The following is a 19,078-nucleotide window of genomic DNA, read 5'->3' as shown; positions in this document are numbered from 1 at the left end:
GAACAAGCAATTCAGAAGTTCTCTGTACCCAAGAGAAGTCACCCCCAAAAAAAGAAACAACTGCCTCATCTCTTGAACAGTTTAAAGAGCATGCAGGGATCTATCGCACACTTGTGACTACTGCATGCTCTTATGATGCAGTATAAGCCTCCCTCAGTGAGGGAGAGGCATTCAGCCCAGTCTCATTAAAGCATCCCTATTTTTTTCTTGAATGCAGGCAGAGCTCTCACTTTCCCACACTTTACTGTATGCAGCAATGAAGGGGCTATATGCCTTATTTCATAAAAACATTAATCAAAAGTCACCAATTATATAAATCTGTGCACAGTATGGCAAAAAAACCCTACTATTTCTACCCACAGTACCCATAGGTAAAAACAAAATAGTGATAACTATAAGAGTTTGAAGACCCTACCCATCCTCATAATCCACACCATGCAGTCTCATTTACTTCATGCTTAAAAGGTGAATTCTGAAACTGGTCAGCAATAAACACCCGCAAATTATTCTGACTCCTGAATATGGAGGAAAAGTCTCCTTAATTCACATGTCTGTACCTGTCCAGTTCCCACGTTCATTCACAAGCAGGCAACTTAGTTTAGGAGTTGCTTCATTGTGCATGATTCCCTGGGCACAGATATTTTCAGAATACCAAAATAACCCCCAGTATACTTCAGGCCTCAAAGACTGAAAGATCTATAACTTCAACCCATAGGGTACACAAATACATATGCTGTTTTAAAAAATAATTAATTGTTGAAAAATACTTAACATGTACCCTACCCTTTTTAAAATCCCTAAGTGTTTGCTTCACTGATACCCTGACAGGCTGAGTGGTGGGGACAAAGAGCAAAGGCAACAAATCAGTCACAAGAAGAATGTGCATGAACAAGGTATTTTTCATATACATGCCATTGTTATAAAGTGAAGTTAGAAAAGCAAGATTCTGTCACCTTTCTTATGGGCATCAGAGAGTTACATTTTAGGACCCCAATACATGTATATGTAACCAGGTATCTGGTGCACAAAGTAACAGTGCATGGACTATCTTATCCCACATCAAATGGTCTTAGACAATCCTAAGGTAAGCCCCCTCTCACTGAAGAATAAGCACTCTTAAAATTCCTTCACACTTGATTCTTACTCATAAGCTACTGACAGGACACAGAAGTTAAACTACCCCCATGTGCAATGACTGCTGATCCCGAGCTCCAATCTTTGATCTGTGAATTTGTTGAGATTTCAAGACACCTTCAAATTCAGTAAACTTCCGTGACTCGAGGTGAATTCACCCTGACAAGCACATACCCAGCTGAGCCAGAAGCTTTTCCTGTTCCTGCAGGATCTCTTCCTGGGACATAGACTGCAGCTTCTCCAAGTTCTCTTTGTGAATAGCCTGAGCTTCCTGCTCACTCTTTTGGCTTCCAAGACCCTCTCCTGTTATGATACAAGGCCGCTGAGTGGTGAAAAAGTCATCAGCTTTATCTAAAAGATTCAACAAAGAAAGCAGTTAGTGATTTAAGTCTCTGGCATTATAAGCTTGTTTAGATTTTGTCATTACCAAGCAGAATCCACACACACCTTTTTTTTTTTTTTTTTTTTTAAGAAACCCTGGTAGCCAAGTTAGGAGGAAAGTTTAGTTTATCTTGAAACTAAGTATTTGGGCTTTCAGGTTTTTGTCTCACGTGACGACAGAACACCATTTCTATCTTGTTTCATTAGGAGTTGGGGAGGGACAAGAGAGAATTAATTTGGTTTCTGTAAAGCGAAGCAACAAAAGGTGAACTTGAGCATAATGTTTATTACAAGAAATGGAGCTACTCCACTTCTCCTCTTGCTTCTAGCAATCCTCTCACAGAAACCCTTCCCCAGCAATCTTACAGAGGCTAAGCCATTTCCTGATCCCTCCGTTGTATTACTACATTTATAAGTGTTCTACTTCAAGGGGATCACAGCCATGGGGCTGCTGTGTTTCCCTTTGGTATTTCTCAGACTGAAGTACACAGGCACAATTGTAGCAGGGTATACAGCAAACCGCAATTGACCTGGATGGTGGATTAGTGCGTGCACTGCACAGCATGCTGAGGGTTTTCTTACCATTTATTTGACAGAATCCTTAGCCAAATGGTGAAAACCTTTAAATGATATCTAGCATCCATTTCAATGTGAAAAAGAGGATATCATGGAAAAACCCAGACATACGGTAGTCCTGTGCAGAGGGGACTCCTCAAGACACAGACGTGCATGCGCACACACAAGCCCGGAGCTGCAGGTACCACTTGAATTGGTTTCATCTTTCCTTGTCACATTGCTGTCAGACAAATAACTGCTGGAGGTGGCACTGACTCATCAGCACTGCCTCACAACACTCCTTATAGAGCAAAGCCACAGTCTCATGGCAGAGCATCCAGTGATGGAAGACTGAGCTTTCAACTTCCAGGTAGGTAGCAATGGGAACCTTTGTCAGGGGTCCTGAACGCTTTTATTGTGCACAAGATGGACCCTTCCCCCAAAACTGCAAAAGCTACTGATGAAACAAGAAATGCTTCACATGTGACAGACAGAGAAGAAAAGGAGGGCAAGAACCTTGAAAAATAAATCTGTTTGGCCTTATGAAAAAACAGAAAAGAAAATTAGTGAGAAAGCTGACCCAATTTTTAGAATGTTGATTTGGGTCTCTGACCATTTCAAGTCCTTGCCGTGCCACAGACATTCCAAGTGACTTTGCGATGTCTGAACTAAGGACAACAGCACTTCCCTCATTTAAAGATAAGGTGCACTGGTGTTATGACAACAGTTTAAGGTTTAATTAAGATTTAATTAAGGCTATGTAAAATATAGTAGAGTGGATAAGCAGAAACTTTTCCACTTACCATCCCTGTTGCCAGGGCGAGGTGCCTCTTCTGCTGATCCCTCAGGATCCAGGGCATCCCGAGGAGTTGATCTTATTTGCACGCACTCAGCAGCAGAGGGAGCTGTTGCTTCCTTTTCAGCAGCCCTTCTTGCTGCCATCTTTTGTGCAAAGATGCTTTTTCTTCCAGATCCCACCTTCACCTGCAAACAAGGAAGCCGTGTGTCACCACTCTTTTCAGACTCCCCCGCACACCTGGCACTAACAAATATGTAAATCTGATCCTAAAGACACCCTCGAATCAGACTTTGGGACACGACACAAGAGAAGCTGCTGGCAGCCACCTGCCCTTTTCTGTGTGCGTGCTATTCCGTTTTTTAACGTACAATTTAATGCTAGGACAGAAACACAGAATACCTGAATGTTTCTTCTACCTAGAGAGAGAAGATGATTAATTATAATTCAGACCAGGCAAGTACACCTAAAATATCACCAAACATAACAGTTCCAGCTTTCCTGCTGCTTGGAAACCCTGCATAGCTGAATACTTTGCATTTCTGAGGATAAATGGGGCTGTACTGCGCTCACCACATGCTTGGAACAGGCTTCTTATAAGGTGATTAGAGAGCAGCAGGGTGAAGAGATTTACACAGTAAGAAGTGGGCAAGTGGTGCTAAAATAATCCTGACTAAATTACTGTGCTGCTTGCCTAGGCGATGGAAGGGCAAGGCTCTGAACAGATTTTGATACATGGGAAATCCAAAGAAGACTAAGCAAAAAAAAAAAAAAAGAGAAAAAAAAAGAAAAAAGACTCTTGCATGTCCCCAGTCCAGAGAAGGAGCTTAAAAGGCGATCTTAACATTTAGTAGCTACTGTGTACTCCTGCATCAGGTAAACAGAACTGGTAGGTTTAAAAAGTACTACTACTTCCTCTCAAGAGAGCTGTCCTTCAAAATCAACTCTCTATTCAAAGCAACCACAGCTATCAATCGCACTCCATTTCCCAGTACCTGCCTCCTACTCAGCTAGCAGCTCTTGCTACTACAACTATTCTGATGATAGCAACCATGGCTTCCTGCTTTACAGCCTCAGAACAAATTTTATGTCAAAAATCTAAGAAGCCGCAAAAAATAATCTGTACAACCGCATTCAAATGTCATTCCAGCAAGAATCAGGGGCAACTTGAGTAAGTACGGATTTACACAAACCTGACAGGCAAATTCACAGAAATTGTTTCTCAGAAAAAAACAAGGCAGAACACGCTGTCTTACAACAGGGCAGATTTGATCCTTCTCACTAAAGTTAGCTGAAGGGGGTTGCCTTTTTCCTAAACTGGAAGAATTCCAGTGTTATTTAACTGCAGGGTATGGACTGCCTGTTTGATGGCAGTTTGGTAGGAGAATTTTCTTCTTTACTAAGAAGGCAATGCCAGAACAATGCTGAGCCAACTCCTTATCTCCAGCATGCCAAGTCACTTATTTTTAGCCCTACCAGTCACCAGGCATTGCACTTTGTTGTGGAGAAGACTTAATAGTTAATGAAGGTAGTGTAGAACAGTTGGTCCCACTCTTACCTCACTTTTTATCTCAGAACGATGAAATGTTCTGGGAAACGGGTCTCCGGTGGGCACTGGCATGGTCACTGCTACTGCACTCGTGTCTCGTTCCTGCAGCAAAAAAAATATCAAATGCTGTAGAAACCATCACGACAGCCCCACATGTTTATACTATTTAGTTAAGAGTGGGCTAAACTCTCAGCTCTGCAGCTCACAAGCTTTCTGTTACGTAGCTGTCAGGCTCAGAACACCTTGTGCTTACTCGAAGCCAAGGTGAGGCTATCTTCCAAAAGGCTGTGCTGCCAAGCTCCACAAACCACCCGAAGAATCAAATGAAGGCCTGGGCCAATGCAGAGCAATGAGAACATCCCCTTCAGAGAATGCAGAACCTCACCCAAACCCACACTAGAGCACGAGCCTGCATGCATGCAGCATGATCTGTAGGCAGTCTGGACTGGACAGCAGATTCAAACCCATGTTTAGCTGACAGCAAAAATATACCCAAAAAAGCCTTGTTTTCCCTCAGGATGCTTCAGGACACTGGTCTACAGTGCTACAACTGCTTCATTACACCGCAGAAATAAAAAGCAGCAACAGAACCCTTCATCCCTGTCCAGTGCTCAGCTCATAGCACTCAAAAACCACTAGACTATCAGGTGAAAGCTAGACATACAATGATTTTGCTGAAGACTGCTGTAACGTGTCGATCGTGACTCTCAAGTCTTTCCTCTGGATCTTCATCCTCAAAGTGGACAGAGGCACTTTTGATCTTGGACTTTTTTGGAGGACCAGGAGTTAGAGCTGGGAGAATATCAGGAAAATCTGTAGAGGAGAAATAAAAAAATAGCCAAGTTAAAACTGCACAATAAGTATCAAACCAAACTCTCCCTAATAGCACCTATTATTGCTCTGATGAGAAACAAACCAGATGAGGAAGCAGTAAGACAATTAAGAATCCTCTGTGTCTGACTTGCACTGGATAATGGAGAGCAACATGCTTAAGAATTTTATTATTAATGTGTTGGCACTAAAGTTTTTTCAAAGAGCTGCATAAGCAGAAAAGGGTACTGAGGCCTGACTGCAAATCTTAAGGGAAGAAACAAGGCTGTACAGAAACAACTAGTGTCCTTGCAGGTTGTGTTCAGGCACAGGAAAGCACAGTTCCACTGCCAGCTCCAACAGTGAGTGATTAGTATGATCATAAGCTAGTCAAGGCCTTCTTTTCACTCTAAACTTGTATCACATTTTCTTACCTAGAAGCAAGCACTGTAAGATTTAAATTGTTGCTTTTAAGAAAGTACCTTGAGCTTCTGAGACTATTACGTGCATGAGAAGTGTTACTACTGGTGGAGGAAAACAAAACCACAAGAAGGAAGTTTATCAAGAGAGATCTGCTGGCTGAAAGTTGGGGTCTGGATAGATGGCAAAATAAGCACCCAGAGTCCAATGAGTACACATCTCAATGCAAGAGGTACTTTCTGTGATTGGCAAGGTACCACAGACAGCTGATAAATGTAGATGAAGGCAGTGTGTTGGAAAGGTGTTTCTACTGGACACAGTAATGTTGCACAAGGGCATTTTCAAACAAGGTCAAGAACAAAGAATATTACAATGGGGATATATGCAGGGAAAAAAAAAACAGCAAGTTGAAAGGGAGGAACTGAAAGGCAGAGAGAAACCAAGCAATTCAGGGAGCCCCACAAGGGAAATTACCATCCAGCATCACTACATCCTTGCTGTCCTGCAGCGGGGGTCTCTCAGAATCTGTGCTCCCTTCCTCCCCCTTTCTCTTGTCTGCTTTCTTCACAATCTTCACTGCAGGTGAAGCTCTGGCTGCCAGGAACTGGTTTTGAAAGTGTATCAGGTCTGCCTCGGACTCGCCAGGCTTTGGTCTCGACAACATCCTGCCTTCTTGCTCCTGCAGGCCGGCCCTGTGTGGTGTTCACATGGAAGACATGGAAAACAGGTTAGAGGACTGGTTTTCCTGGGGAAAGGACGGGGGCAGCAAGCAAAAATTACACACTTTTGTCCTGCTCTGCTGTTTCTGTACATACTGCAGCTCTTCAGGATCTACTTCAGGATCACCCCAGGACACAACTAGTTATACCGGAGTCCCAGACAAACGGCTCACCTTGTTTTTCACTGCCGAACACCGTGCCACTGGGCAAGCCAACACCTGGTCTAGCATCCAGCTGGGAGCAGAATGGCATCCATCCAGCACAGAGCTGGCCAACAAGTATATCGCTGCCAGAATGCCAGCCACACGGCCTTGGATTTGCAAAGCCACAGAAGCACCTGTGCCAAGGCAGTAGGTTTGACTTACTCCAGTATCAGCAAACAAGAACATCAGAGGCACAGGGACACGCAAACCTCCTGCCTCCACCACACTGCCTTCTCAACATCCTGCCACTAGCATCTGTCAGGATGCAAGAGCCTGTCCACGTAGATTTGGACAATACGCTCACCACTAGTGCTCCCTTCTCCCTCTAATCTCCCAAGAAAAGAAACCAAACAAAAAAAGGTTTTCTTCCTTATATCATCCTTCTTCTTCAGTTCTCTCTGTTTCACTGTCCTCCTACTGGCAGAATTTATGTTATTTCCAAGCAGTTTCATTCACTGCTCAGACCAGTTTTCAGATGAAAGACAGGGGTGGTATTTACAAATACTTGTATCTTGGTCTATATCAGAACTTAACACAGAAAGAAACTCTTCCACCTCCCATCTACTGGTCATGAAAATACTTGCAAACATTACACCTCTCATTCCCAGAGCCTGGGACCATCGATCCATTTCTCCCAGGCAGCGAGTGTTTGCAAATACCTATCATGCTGATTGAATCGCTGATCAGAACTAGCGCTGCAGACTTGACGCCCTCCCACACTCGGAATTTTTAAATGTTTTGTACACATTTGATCTCTTCTACTTCTAAAAGACCATCAGGACTCAATGATAATTTACTTTGAAGTTGGAAAGGGAAGTAGATGCGGATTTTTAAAACTCTGATCATCTCCCATATGGACAGGCTGTATGCAAGAGAAAACGCAAAGCTTTGAAGCGAACCTCCGTCAATCTGAGACCAAAACAAAGTTCAAGCCCAGTGCAGACACAGCCTGCCTTGAAACCAATGTTTTGTTTGTCTTACTCTGTTACCATCCTTTTCTGTAAGGTATGTGGGCAGATACCTTGCGGGAAGGATGCTAAAAGACTCAAGAATTACCTCATGCAGTATTTACGGCCTACATTTGGAGTATTTCTACCATTTTTAATGATCCCATTCTTGAACAATGCCGATTAGATACGATGCTGCTCGCTCCATCATCTCTAAGTAAAGAAGAGGCCCAGGCACTTTTACAGTTTTGTGTTGTTCTTTGGTTTTGGTGATTTTCTCTTTTTTTTTTTTTAAATCAAGACATTCATGTAAAAACAACAGCCAGACCAGATCAGCTGAAATACTTCTTCCTGCCCCTCCTTTTGTGCAAAAATTGGACTAAAACCATTCAGATTTAAGAGCTTTGTGGGCCAATACAAAGTGGATTTTCAGAGGTTTTGAGTTTCCAGGGACTGCATTCACTTCTGCGCTCATTACTGAGGAAACAGGCCTCTTCATCTGATACCAGCATCACGAGTTAGTTGCCGATTTCAGACATCTCAACACGCTGGCCTTAATGAAAGCTGTCAGCTCAGGAGTCCCAGAACAACAACTTCCATTTACACCAAGCCTACACATGGCATAGGCAGCAACAAGGAGAGCTTCCCCGTACCCTCTGAACCGTAAAACCCTCCCAATACAGAAGGAAAATGTCCAGCCTCTCTGCCAAACAGCACCAAGGATGTCTGTGGAACACAGCCACCAGCGAGGGGCAACTTCCCAGCAGGAAGGGAGGGGAGGGGAGCACGCTGCTACCTTGCCTCACGAACCTGGGATGTCACTGCGGCTCTGACTGATGCTGAGCAGGCAGAAACACTCCCAGTTCCCCTCCAAATGCACAGCAAAAATTGCAGCTCCTGCAGACGGCTCCTTTTTTTGTGCACTTCTAGCATAAGCACACCTACTTGCTGTTTATTTATGGACCTTTCTGCCACAACAGGGGCTCCAGTAGTCATACTTCAGTTGATAGGTCCCCCTTTCATATGCATAAGCAGCATCACATGCATCAAAAGCCAAGTGTTTCATGCCCTGTCGTCATGGGCTTCAAAGCCTGAGCGAGGATGGTGCTAGGATTAGCAGACACAAAACGCCTGGTTATAAGCAAAGCGTGCTGCTAATCTTTCTGCGCTAAGCCTCTTCCACACAGGGATGCACACACACCATTGTCTGAGTCTCTGCATATCACTTACATTATTCAAAAACATATGGGGCCTTGAGGCTGCCTTTATTTGCCTGGAGATTTGTCAGGCAGAAGAAGCCAATTTTGCAGTCACTGTCTAAAGAGATGGGGCAGAAATGTGTCAGAAACTATTTCCTCAAAGTCGGTCCTTCCTCCATGTGGATATGGAGGACACCCAAACAGTTACAGGGTGGTAATACAGAGGTGGGCATTAGTCTGGTGTGAAAAATAGATAAAAGACTTCAATGTGTTCTTTCTATTTTCTGAGTCTAGAAATTTAATACAACCAAGGCCTTTGACTTGGTCCTTCTGCAGTCCAATGGGCAAGAAATTGTTTAAATACACATGGTACTTGCAGACAGACCAAGGTAAAAATAATTTACTTTGAAACGGTAGCTCTTTCCATGCCCTCTGGAGGCTACGTAAGCACTTTAGCAACACTCACCTGGCCATCACAAAGAACAATTCTTTTCCAGCAGCACCCACAGAAAACACGTAAGAAAAATAACAAACGGGACTGATCATCAGCACTGCAACCAGCACCATACAGCCTGGTTACCTTCAATCTTGTAACCTGCTGTTTAAAAGCTACCTGCTCAGAAGCTGTTTGTCTAGAGGGGGCCACCACCCAGCCAACATGCACAGCCTGCTGGGGAAAACCTTGTCCTAGGGATGCCTGCAAGGCATCACAAATACAGTGAAAGAAAGGCCCATAAGCACCTATACACACCAGAACACAGTGATCATTACGCAGATATGGGATCATTTGCTGGGGTATCCCCCCTCTGGATGAAGAATCTCAATAAATACCTTTCTGTTATGCTTTAGACTCATGGATATGGACCATGGATATGGTTGTTTGAAAAGCCTGTCAGCGCTGCAGATAGTTTAACAAACACCGTTGGGACCAATGGGTGAATTTGGACTAAAAAAAGGTGCAAAAGGACAGAAAGCAACCAAGTCTCAGACAGCTTCAAGCACAAAGACACGTTTTTGGATTACCCAATTTCAGCTCAAGTGTCAGCCTGAGGAGGAAGGCTGGTTAGGGCAATAAGGGCGTCCAGTCACAACCTAACACATCACTGGTGTATCGCAGAGGATGGCGCTTACTTTATGGAAACACTGAGGTTTGTAATACTCCTTCATCACTTCCCTGAAGCAGCACTTAAGCTCCCGAGGCATGTGTTACTCCTACCTGCCACCACCCTTAGCGAAGGTAAAACAGTACCAGAATCATGCACGGTTTTGTATGAGCAACATACCGCCACACTCCTGCCCAAGATATGTAGTTGCCATCAGGCCACAGAAAACCATACTCAATACAATCCCCTGCCATAACGACTCTTATTCTACTCTAGATCACCTGCATTTACTTGGCATTATTTCTCCTGCAGCAGCAGAGGCCCACAAAGCCACAAAGCAGCACAACAGCCACAAACTGGGAATGGGTTGGACCCGATGATCCCGAAGGTCCTTTCCAACCTTAATAATTCCATGGTTCTACGATTTTACGGCTCTAAAGGCCGCAGGGCCGCGTACAAACAAACAACCGCCTCAGACTCTTAACAGATTCTGCAAGTTGCCATCATTTCAACCCCGTCCTCAAGCTCACAGCTTTATCTTCGTTTATTAAAGCTGTAGGGTTTGAAATAAAGAGTTAAACCGGGCCCAGCGGCCACAAGGAGCACCTCCCGGCGAAGCCGGTAACGCGCGGGACCCCGCGCCCGGCCCCGCCACCACTCACCTGCGCTCGACCGTCACCGCTCGCCGCCAGCACTTCCGCTCCGCCCCGCAGCGGCTGCTTCCGCCCGGTAGCTCCACTTCCGCCCGCACTCCTCCTCCACGGGGGGGGGGGCGGCGCCATTTTGCCTCCCCTCAGTGCCCATCCTTGGGGGTCGCTGCTCGGATCCCCCCGGTGTCTCAGACGCACCTTGCCCTGCTCGGTGATGAGCGGTCCCCGTGCTGAAATATTTCACCCGAATCTTTCTTGGCTTGCGCAGCACAAATGTGCGCTTCCCCAGGTGTAAATATAGGGCACCTCCTAATAGTAACATATGCCTGCCAGTATTAAAATACATTTATGTAAATCTCTCATCTGTGCATTCTGTTTATTAGAGGTTGTTGATGTGCCTGAGACTATAGGTGCTTCAGGAGGATGGATACATAAAGCTACACAAACAGAGCTATAATTTATTATTCATGCCTAATTATTCATGTATTATTCACATACACCAAGCTTTATTAAAGAATTCTGGAAAGCAGTCGTAACTTGCAGAAGCATTTATTTTAATAGTGGTCATTAGTTTTAGTGCTTAATCAACTTTGAGCTTTTTTTACCAGAGGTGAACTCAATGGGCATGAGTATGGATGCAGGTTGCAGGTCTTGGCTCAGGTGGGCCCCCTGTTTGGAAAGGACTCACCACAAGTGCCCCAATACTGTAAGGAATGCAGTACGTTCCCATCTGCTGGATCTCATTAGGCTTTTTATTCCTTCGGAAAACTATGCTACTAGCAAAATTGCAGCCAGACGCAAGTTTGACACCTAAATCTCTATAGAAATTGAGATAAACCCTTAACCTGATGACAGTCGTCTCAACCATAGTGTCAGTGAACCAGGGTTGTGATGAACTCGTACAAAATGGAAATTCTCAGTGAAAATACTGGGCAGAAAATATCTCCCTCAGCTGTCATCTGATGGTTTGTACTATTCCTGAGATAGTGAGGTCGAAGATTGTGTTCCTTTAGATCATTAAATACTTCTTAAAGTAGGAACCACCAAAATCATTTGAAGATGACCAACTAAGTAGCCAAGAGTGAGCCCAATGAGCCTTGTGAGTGGACAGTTTTCTACCTGATTCTGGCACAGGTGTTTGTTTGAGCAGTTACTACTAGTATGTCTGATGCTTATAGGTGGCCCTAGCAGGAGGAATAAAACTACATTTGGAGATTCTCAGAAGAAAGACTCAAAGAGTGTTTGGAGTGCCTCCCTGGTGCTGCCATGCCAGACTGTGGTTCATCAGCTGGCAGAGCTCTGCTTTGCACTCCTTAAAGGAACTGGAATCAAAGTCAAACCGAGTTCAATAATAGCATTGACTGTTTAGAAATGTGAGGTCCAATTCTCCATTCCACTGAAATCAGCTGTTAGCCCTACCACCACCATCTATCACTTAGTTTTGTCATTTGCAGATTCTGCTGGTTTGGGATGCAAGAAACACTTTGAAATAACTGTTCAAGTTTCTTGCAGTTAAGCCTCGAGAGCATTTTCTAGTCCCTTCTCCGTGGAACCATCCAAAACTTCTCTTGGCAACAAGAGTCCGTGGCTACCGCAGGAATGGCATCTGGAAGCGAGAAGTTTAATGTTCCATTTGGTGCCTTGTTGGCTTCTGTGCATTTTTGTGCTTGTGGGTCCGTAAAGATTGTGTAGAGCTGCTTTAAAATCTATTGAAATCAATGGATTATGTCTCTGCCTGAGGCAAAAGGTGGAATTTAGATTTTAGTTTATTGTGTTGTTCATCTTTAGACCAGACAAGAGAGCATTGATTTTATAGAAAGATTTGGCAGATACACTGGTAGGAGTAGACCTTTCTCACTCTGAGGTTTTGCTGGTGCTAAACTTCTGAACAATTTCCCTTGGACCCTGACCAGGACATCCAGTGACGGTTCTGTCACCTGGATAATAAGGCAGGGAGGCTTTAGCACTGGTTGCATTGGAATGTATTTCAATTAAGTGTTGAGACTGTTTAAATTGTCTGACAACTGCTCATGAAGTTGAGTTGTTCTGAATTCAGGGAATTTAATAACTATTTGTAAGGTCACTTTGACCTTACCAACATTGTTAGTATAGAAATGAAGTAAATGAATTACTATACATCCAGTAAAAAAAAAAAAATACCCTAAAGGTGTTACAGGATATTTGACCCTATGTATCTTGTACTGAACCAATTCAGTGAACTAGATAGCCTGAGACATGAAAGGGCCTGTTTGAGTTACGGTTCTTAGGGGTGATCTGCTTGTCATCCTTTCCTCTTAAGCCCAGGAAACGTGTATATGATATACATAACCAGTTGCTAGCAGAATTTTGCTTTGCCTTAGTAGTTCTCTGATGATGATGATGATAATAATAATAATAATAATAACAACAACAACAACAATAACAATAACAACACATTAACTTTGTCTCTTGCTTTCTTCTGAAGTAAGCCTGTACCTTTCTGTAATACTTCTAATGTGAATGATCAGCACTGAACTTAGGAAAGGTAGCAAGTGTTATCTGAGTTATATCTAATCTGAAACTAATCTGATGTCAAACAAGCGTAACTGGTCAATATCCACAGATGGTAATCCTATCCTGAGAGCGGCGTGGCATTTAAACTGAGGAGCCATAAGCATTTTTCCTCCCTGATTTCTCTCACACTGGCTGCACAAGTTCTACAGCCACACATGGTGATTCTTAGCAATGCATGTGAAGTGAACAAATAATCTTTTTTTTTCTTTTTTCTTTTTTCTTTTTTCTTTTTTCTTTTTTCTTTTTTCTTTTTTCTTTTTTCTTTTGTCAGAAAGATATAAAAATATGCTCAGAATGTTTTTATTTTAATTACTGCAAGACAGGAATACTTCCTGTCAACACTCCTGGAGTTTTATGTATCTTTTCTTCATTCTATTAATTATTTACCTTCTGTTTTAATAATACAGTTAAGGGCACTATATATAGCTTATGCTCTATCAATAAATCATGCTTGTGTGTCTTCATATTTATCCTATAAATTATAAGTATCTACACACTTCTGGGGATCTGCTAAGCTCTTCTGGCAAGGAAATTCCCACCAGAGCATCTATAAAAGTCATTGGAGGTGAACTCAAATAATTCCTCACTTAAGGAGAGCCGTTTTATGAGATTTTAAAAGCTCATCAGTCTTGTCACAGGCCCTGATGTTCTCCCTCACCCTCTTCTTCTTGCTTGCCACAAGCGAGTAGCTTCATGTGACTTTCTGGCGGATGTTTTTGATCTTCCAAAGCAGAGAAGCATGAGAGCCTACAACCAAATGCTTTCTCACTGGACTGTAAAATCCAGAGGATCAGAACAACAAAGACAATATGGCAGTGGCCTTAGTAGCATCAGAAGGTAAATCTGTAAATGCAACAGTATTATCTGTGTTGCAGAGATGGAAAATATTTGGATGAGTTGCCTAAGAAGCAAATGGCCACAGAGACAGATAATCCTAGAGTTTTGTTTCCAGAAGACAGAAACTGAAGTCAAGAACAGAGTAGGTAAAGAGCAGGGTGGTAGGAAGTACACAGGTTTGCTGGGGAATAGAGAACTGGTGATAAAATGGGATAGGTCCAAGATACAAGTCCTTACGTGGGTTCTTTGTAAAAAGGAGTTGAGACTGGTAGAACAAAGTGTTCAGTAGCTCGTTGTCACCTGAGCTATAGGTTCAACTCTGCAAGGACTGGGCCTTGAACTTGAAAGAAACGGTAATATATCATGCCTCAAAGGAGTAGTAGCGCTGCACATTGACACCAGTCTCTGCAGGAATCTGATTGGAAGAGAAAGATCCTGAACCAGAAGGCAGGGAAGTACACACAGCGGTGTCACACAAAGCACAGCAGGAGTCCCTGTGGTATGAAAAAAAATTACACGTGTTCTTGAAGAAATGTGCATGCGTGAGAGCAGAACCAGATTGTGTGTAATCAATGGCAGCTTTCTCACTGGTGGGAGAACAGGGTAGGCAAACAGAGATGGAGCATACGTCTGAATGTCCTGAGAGATCCATCTGCAGAGCTTTGGATGGCTTTTTCTGCAGCTCTCTGGCCAACTTTTGGGGTGAGACCCTGGGATTCTGTGAGAAAAACACTTCGCTGAGAACAGGCTGCTGTGGATTCCTAGGACTGTGTAAAGCAGGGATATTTTAAATCAAACCTCTACTCACTCACCAATAAAAAGCACAGATCCATAATCAATGTAAATTGATTTAACTGTGTAATGAGGGGGAGAGGTTGCGTATTTTAAAAGCCCAAAACAACAGAGTATTTACTCATCTCTAACAGTGCATCTGCCAAACATTATGTTGGTTCTTGACAGTTAGCATGGGATTTCCTCTTGATTGTTTGTTTTATCAATTGTTTCTATAGAAATGCCATTTTTATCAGACTAGGTGAAAATATCCTGAAATAAAACACATCTTCAGCAAATAAAGATATTTCTTGCTCAGTCTGTATAATGTATGCCTATCACACTGGGACTTCCTCACCTCATTACAACATCAAAATAAAATCCATCTAAAAGTGAACTGACGTACAGCTGAGACTCCAGAGGGCAGGCTGCTGTGGAAATTAGAAGGGGCAGTCAAGCAAATGTGTTTCTCAAGACAGGTCTTTCAAACGCTGCATCTGAAGAGTACTGCAGGTGAAAATCACTGTTTGCACAGATGGTGAATGCATCATCATTGACATTCACTGGTTCACAGAAGGCTTAAATGGAAATAGTCTCTGAGCTGACCCTGTCTGGCAATGCTCTCTGCCCCTAATATCACCGAGGGAAGCAGCATTTCTGAACTTCAGCTTCCCTGGGCTGAGGACAGTGTCTCTCACGGCTACTGCTGCTGGATCTGTCTGCCAAAATTTGAGCAATATAGTGGATGCAATCAAGTCTACTGTCATAGATTTTAAAGGAAGCCTGTCAAAGTGCCTAAGCCTCATATTTCACACAATTTAAGACAGTTTAAAGCACTGGCTGTGCTCAGATGATTATCCTCTATGGCAAATCTCCTGGAGAACTGGCTGTTTTGTTGGCAGTTTAGGATTTGTTCCTTTCTTCAGATTATTTCCTGATGTATCATGAGGAAAACCTTATACTTCTACATCCCAGCAGGATGAGAGTGATGCATGCATGCTTCATCCAGATCCCACCTGTACCAGCAGAACGTGCACCAAAAGGAGTGCCCAGGGAGGCTCACTTCCCCCAAAATCCAGCTCTGGCACCCTTGGAACAGGAAACGTGGCCTTTGCTGTGCTCTTGGTTTGGGGAGCTCAATATTCAATGCAGATGCATGCTCAGCAGCTAGTTCATACTGCCGGTACACCCAAGCCTAAAGTACTTAATTGTAAATAGCTACGCTAATGCTGCTAGATCTGCCAAGAGTTTTTAACAGTGATGATCGTGTTGTCCTGATGATTTAAGTGATCTGGCAGAACTAACTGCAGTCACACAGAGTTGGGGTTTTGCCTTCGTCTTTGAAAATGTAAAGGGCTGCACTGGGTAGCTGTGCCTTGTCTGTGTGAGGACTCACCCATGGAGTCTTACTAGGCCCGAGCTGGTTTCCCAGCTCCCCAGGGGTGACACAAAATGCTGTGGGTTCCCAGAGGAGCGTGCTGGTGGTGTGCATTTCTACTTCTTGGGAGAAAAACACGCAGCATTCACCAGCTTTCCAGGCATGGAGAGACAGGCGGCCTGGTGAGAAAGAACTATCTGAAAGGACCACCCAGCAAGGTGGAATTGGTATCTGGAAGAGGGGTTTTCTAAGCAAACAACCAAAGCTGTACTGGTGTCACGTGGGATATTTAACACTTATGTGTGGTACTGATACTAAGTCACTTTTGAGCTTTTTTGATCTATGCCTAGCACCAGGACAAGACTGTTCCCTCACTGGTGATACTTGGTGAGGGAAGCAAAGTCATCAGAAGAAGGCCCCAGCTGCCTGCACTTCTCCACCAGGTTGATGTGGAAGCATTTTTCTGGAGTGCTCTCTTATGCTCATTGTTTTCCTGACAACAAGTTCTCTTCAGTGCTTTGCGTTTGTTTATTATTATTATTATTATTATTATTTTCAAGGGCATTTATAGCTATTGTGATCTCTTGTGACAATTGCCTACATGAGGAGAGAAGAAGTTGATGGCTCCCAGAGGAAGGCCTGCAGGCAGAGAGCCCCCCTCCTGCTAGTGGCAAGCGGTGCCACTAGCAACGCCAACACTTTGAAGCCCTTTTCTTCAGTGACACAGATACAGGAGAAACAGCAAAGATCTCATGGTTGTACAACGTCACCATGTTGGAGCACTGATTGCTCAGATGCATGTGAGTACTTTTTCATTTTGGTCTGTCACTGGGGTCCGCGCATTTTAAAAGTCTGTTTGGCACTAGACAACAGCCCTGGGGGCTGGCAGGCTGCCTTCTAGAGACATACAGCAGCAGCGACTGCCCAGCTTTTTCCCATGGGAAAATGCTGGGAACCCGCCAAATTATTGACTTGGCTCTGGGATGTCGCTGCCCAGATGGCTGTTCTGCATCAGAAGTCGTGAGACACGGCGGTCAGTGCATACATCTGGGCTTCTGCGTTTAACTTTGGAAAGAAGTTGGTCAAGCCGTGTGGTAGTTGGGTGTTTCCTGGTGAGGACCAGAGGTATCTATCTGCTCTTTCTCTGACCATGCACCCCGTATTTTGGTGCTTGGAGCCACTGGTGAATTTCCCGGCCTAGGGTTGCTCTGAGGTAGCTGTAGGTCCTTCACGCTGCCTGTGGCCTGTCATGTCCTGCCTAGGGCCGAGGATGGTGTGTGCTCTGTCTCTGTCAGGGGAGGTTGGAGATGTCCTCCCTCACGAGCAGCTCCTGAAGGGAACAGCAGCAATTTCAAGAAGCAGAAAAGAGAGAGGGTGTATTCTGCCGCAGTTCAGCTAGCAGAGGAATACCCTTGCTAACTGCTGCTTGGTGTGACTTGAGGGAGTGCTGTAAGAGGAGGTGCAGCTCTTGGTGGCGGTGATTGGGACAGAACTAGGGAAGGTTTCTCAGGACTCAAAGACTGAAAAAGCTGGGAAAGAAGAAGTTGTGGGTGATGCTGATTGTCCAGGTATTGGAAGCAGCACCTCAGAAGGAGCAAGATAAGGGAAAGAGAACTAGACAACTGGTGCCAAATTTGAAAGGCACAAGCTAGAGGAATAGATGAGAAGGGAGAACATTTCATTCTGAGGGGAAAAAGCAAATGTCAGTGCAAATTCTGTTGTATCTGCACAAGTCAGCAATGGTATTACTAAGCCCAGAGCTTGAGAGTGGGCATCACTGCAACCAGGAAAGAGATTGTGGGAGGTAGGGCAGGGACATCTGAGGGAATGGGAGGGAGGCAGTGCAGAAGAAAAAAGCCTGGAATATAGAGATGGACTGAGAAATTAAGAGAAGATGGTGAGCAGTGCCAGGAGGTGACCAGGGCAGGAGGTGACAAGGAATAAAAGGAGTTCTTTGCCCCTGTAGAGAGGGCCCTTGTCTTGGGCCTCACATCGCTATGGGTGACAGCCATGCTGTCCAGTCATGTCATGTCCTCACAACCCACTAAATTTTGTCCGTTAGCTATTAAAACCCAGGCCACTCTGGACAACTGCAGTTGACAACAGGGGTAGCTGTGTACCGGGCATGGTACCAATGCCACCCGGCTCATTTCATGCTGGTAATTGGAAGGGCACCACACGACATCAGGCTGCTGGTTCATCCCACTGTGCTTCCTGGAACTGTGACCGTCACCCTGACAGCCATGGATATTATTTGAGTCAGAATGAGGCATCCTTTGTCAACATCACTATATTAGAGAATGCAAAGACTTTACCACCCAAGAGACAATATTGCCTTTGTCCTCTTTTTCTCCGAGAAGGCAGCAAACTACAAGCACCAGAGGATGTAATCCAAGTGCTAATAAATTATTGATGTCTCCCTTCAGCTTTTTACTTACTAAAAGGATATCAAAGCTCATTTTGTGAATGGTCCAGACAGATTCTCTTTTTCTATATCCACAATTTAATTCACAAATATTGCACTAAGCTTTAATATTGACGCAATGTGGTGTTCTCCCTTTACAGACTTTGCAAAGGCTAATAGACGTGGTTTGGATTATACGGACTCATAAACAGATACAGTGAGGGAAATGCCACTCGTGACTCCAATAGAAGTTTGAATTTGTAATTAAAAAAAAGAAAGCTTGGTATTAACTAGAAACACTGTGGTTGGGTTGTTTTTTGTTGTTGTTTTGTTTTGTGGTTGTTTGTTTGCTTGTTTTTAACACATTAAGGACTGATCAAAAGCCTGTTGAAATAACTGGGCTTGCTCCTTAGGGATAGGCTGTCTAGTTCTTCGGCAGCTCACACAAGTCGTAGGACAGTATGACGTATTTTATATTTAGCAGTAGCTCCTCTCTTCCAATATGCCTATTTGCATAAGTCAACTTACAAACCATCTGTATTGGAAATGTTCTTTCCATTACTTTTAGCTTTTGGGACAGCATGTGGCAGTTTCTTAACAGCATATATTAATTTACGCTGTTTTTTGGAGCAGCAGATAAGTAATTTGAAGTTGTCATACTGCAGTTTC

General features: G+C 43.9%; 1 protein-coding gene across 4 annotated transcripts in view; it reads right to left on the bottom strand.

Annotated features, from left to right (window-relative positions):
- The window catches only part of RPAP1 (RNA polymerase II associated protein 1), a 46,562-nt gene extending 35,957 nt beyond the window's left edge, over positions 1–10,605 (bottom strand). The window contains exons 1-7 of one of the 4 annotated variants that reach the window (XM_048065206.2): positions 10,098–10,464; positions 6,538–6,701; positions 6,120–6,337; positions 5,080–5,228; positions 4,425–4,517; positions 2,874–3,054; positions 1,309–1,485 (exon numbers count right to left, since the gene is read on the bottom strand). In XM_048065206.2, the coding sequence (XP_047921163.2) occupies positions 1,309–1,485; positions 2,874–3,054; positions 4,425–4,517; positions 5,080–5,228; positions 6,120–6,309 (790 nt within the window). In that variant the 5' untranslated portion in view covers positions 6,310–6,337; positions 6,538–6,701; positions 10,098–10,464. The other 3 variants (XM_048065202.2, XM_048065205.2, XM_066997811.1) reach the window with 3 other exon arrangements.
- Between the last annotated feature and the right edge of the window lie 8,473 nt (positions 10,606–19,078).

This window comes from Anser cygnoides, chromosome 5 (assembly GCF_040182565.1).
Source record: "Anser cygnoides isolate HZ-2024a breed goose chromosome 5, Taihu_goose_T2T_genome, whole genome shotgun sequence".
Taxonomy (NCBI): domain Eukaryota; kingdom Metazoa; phylum Chordata; class Aves; order Anseriformes; family Anatidae; genus Anser; species Anser cygnoides.
Note: the sequence above shows the minus strand (reverse complement) of the source record. Positions and strands in the feature narration are given on the sequence as shown.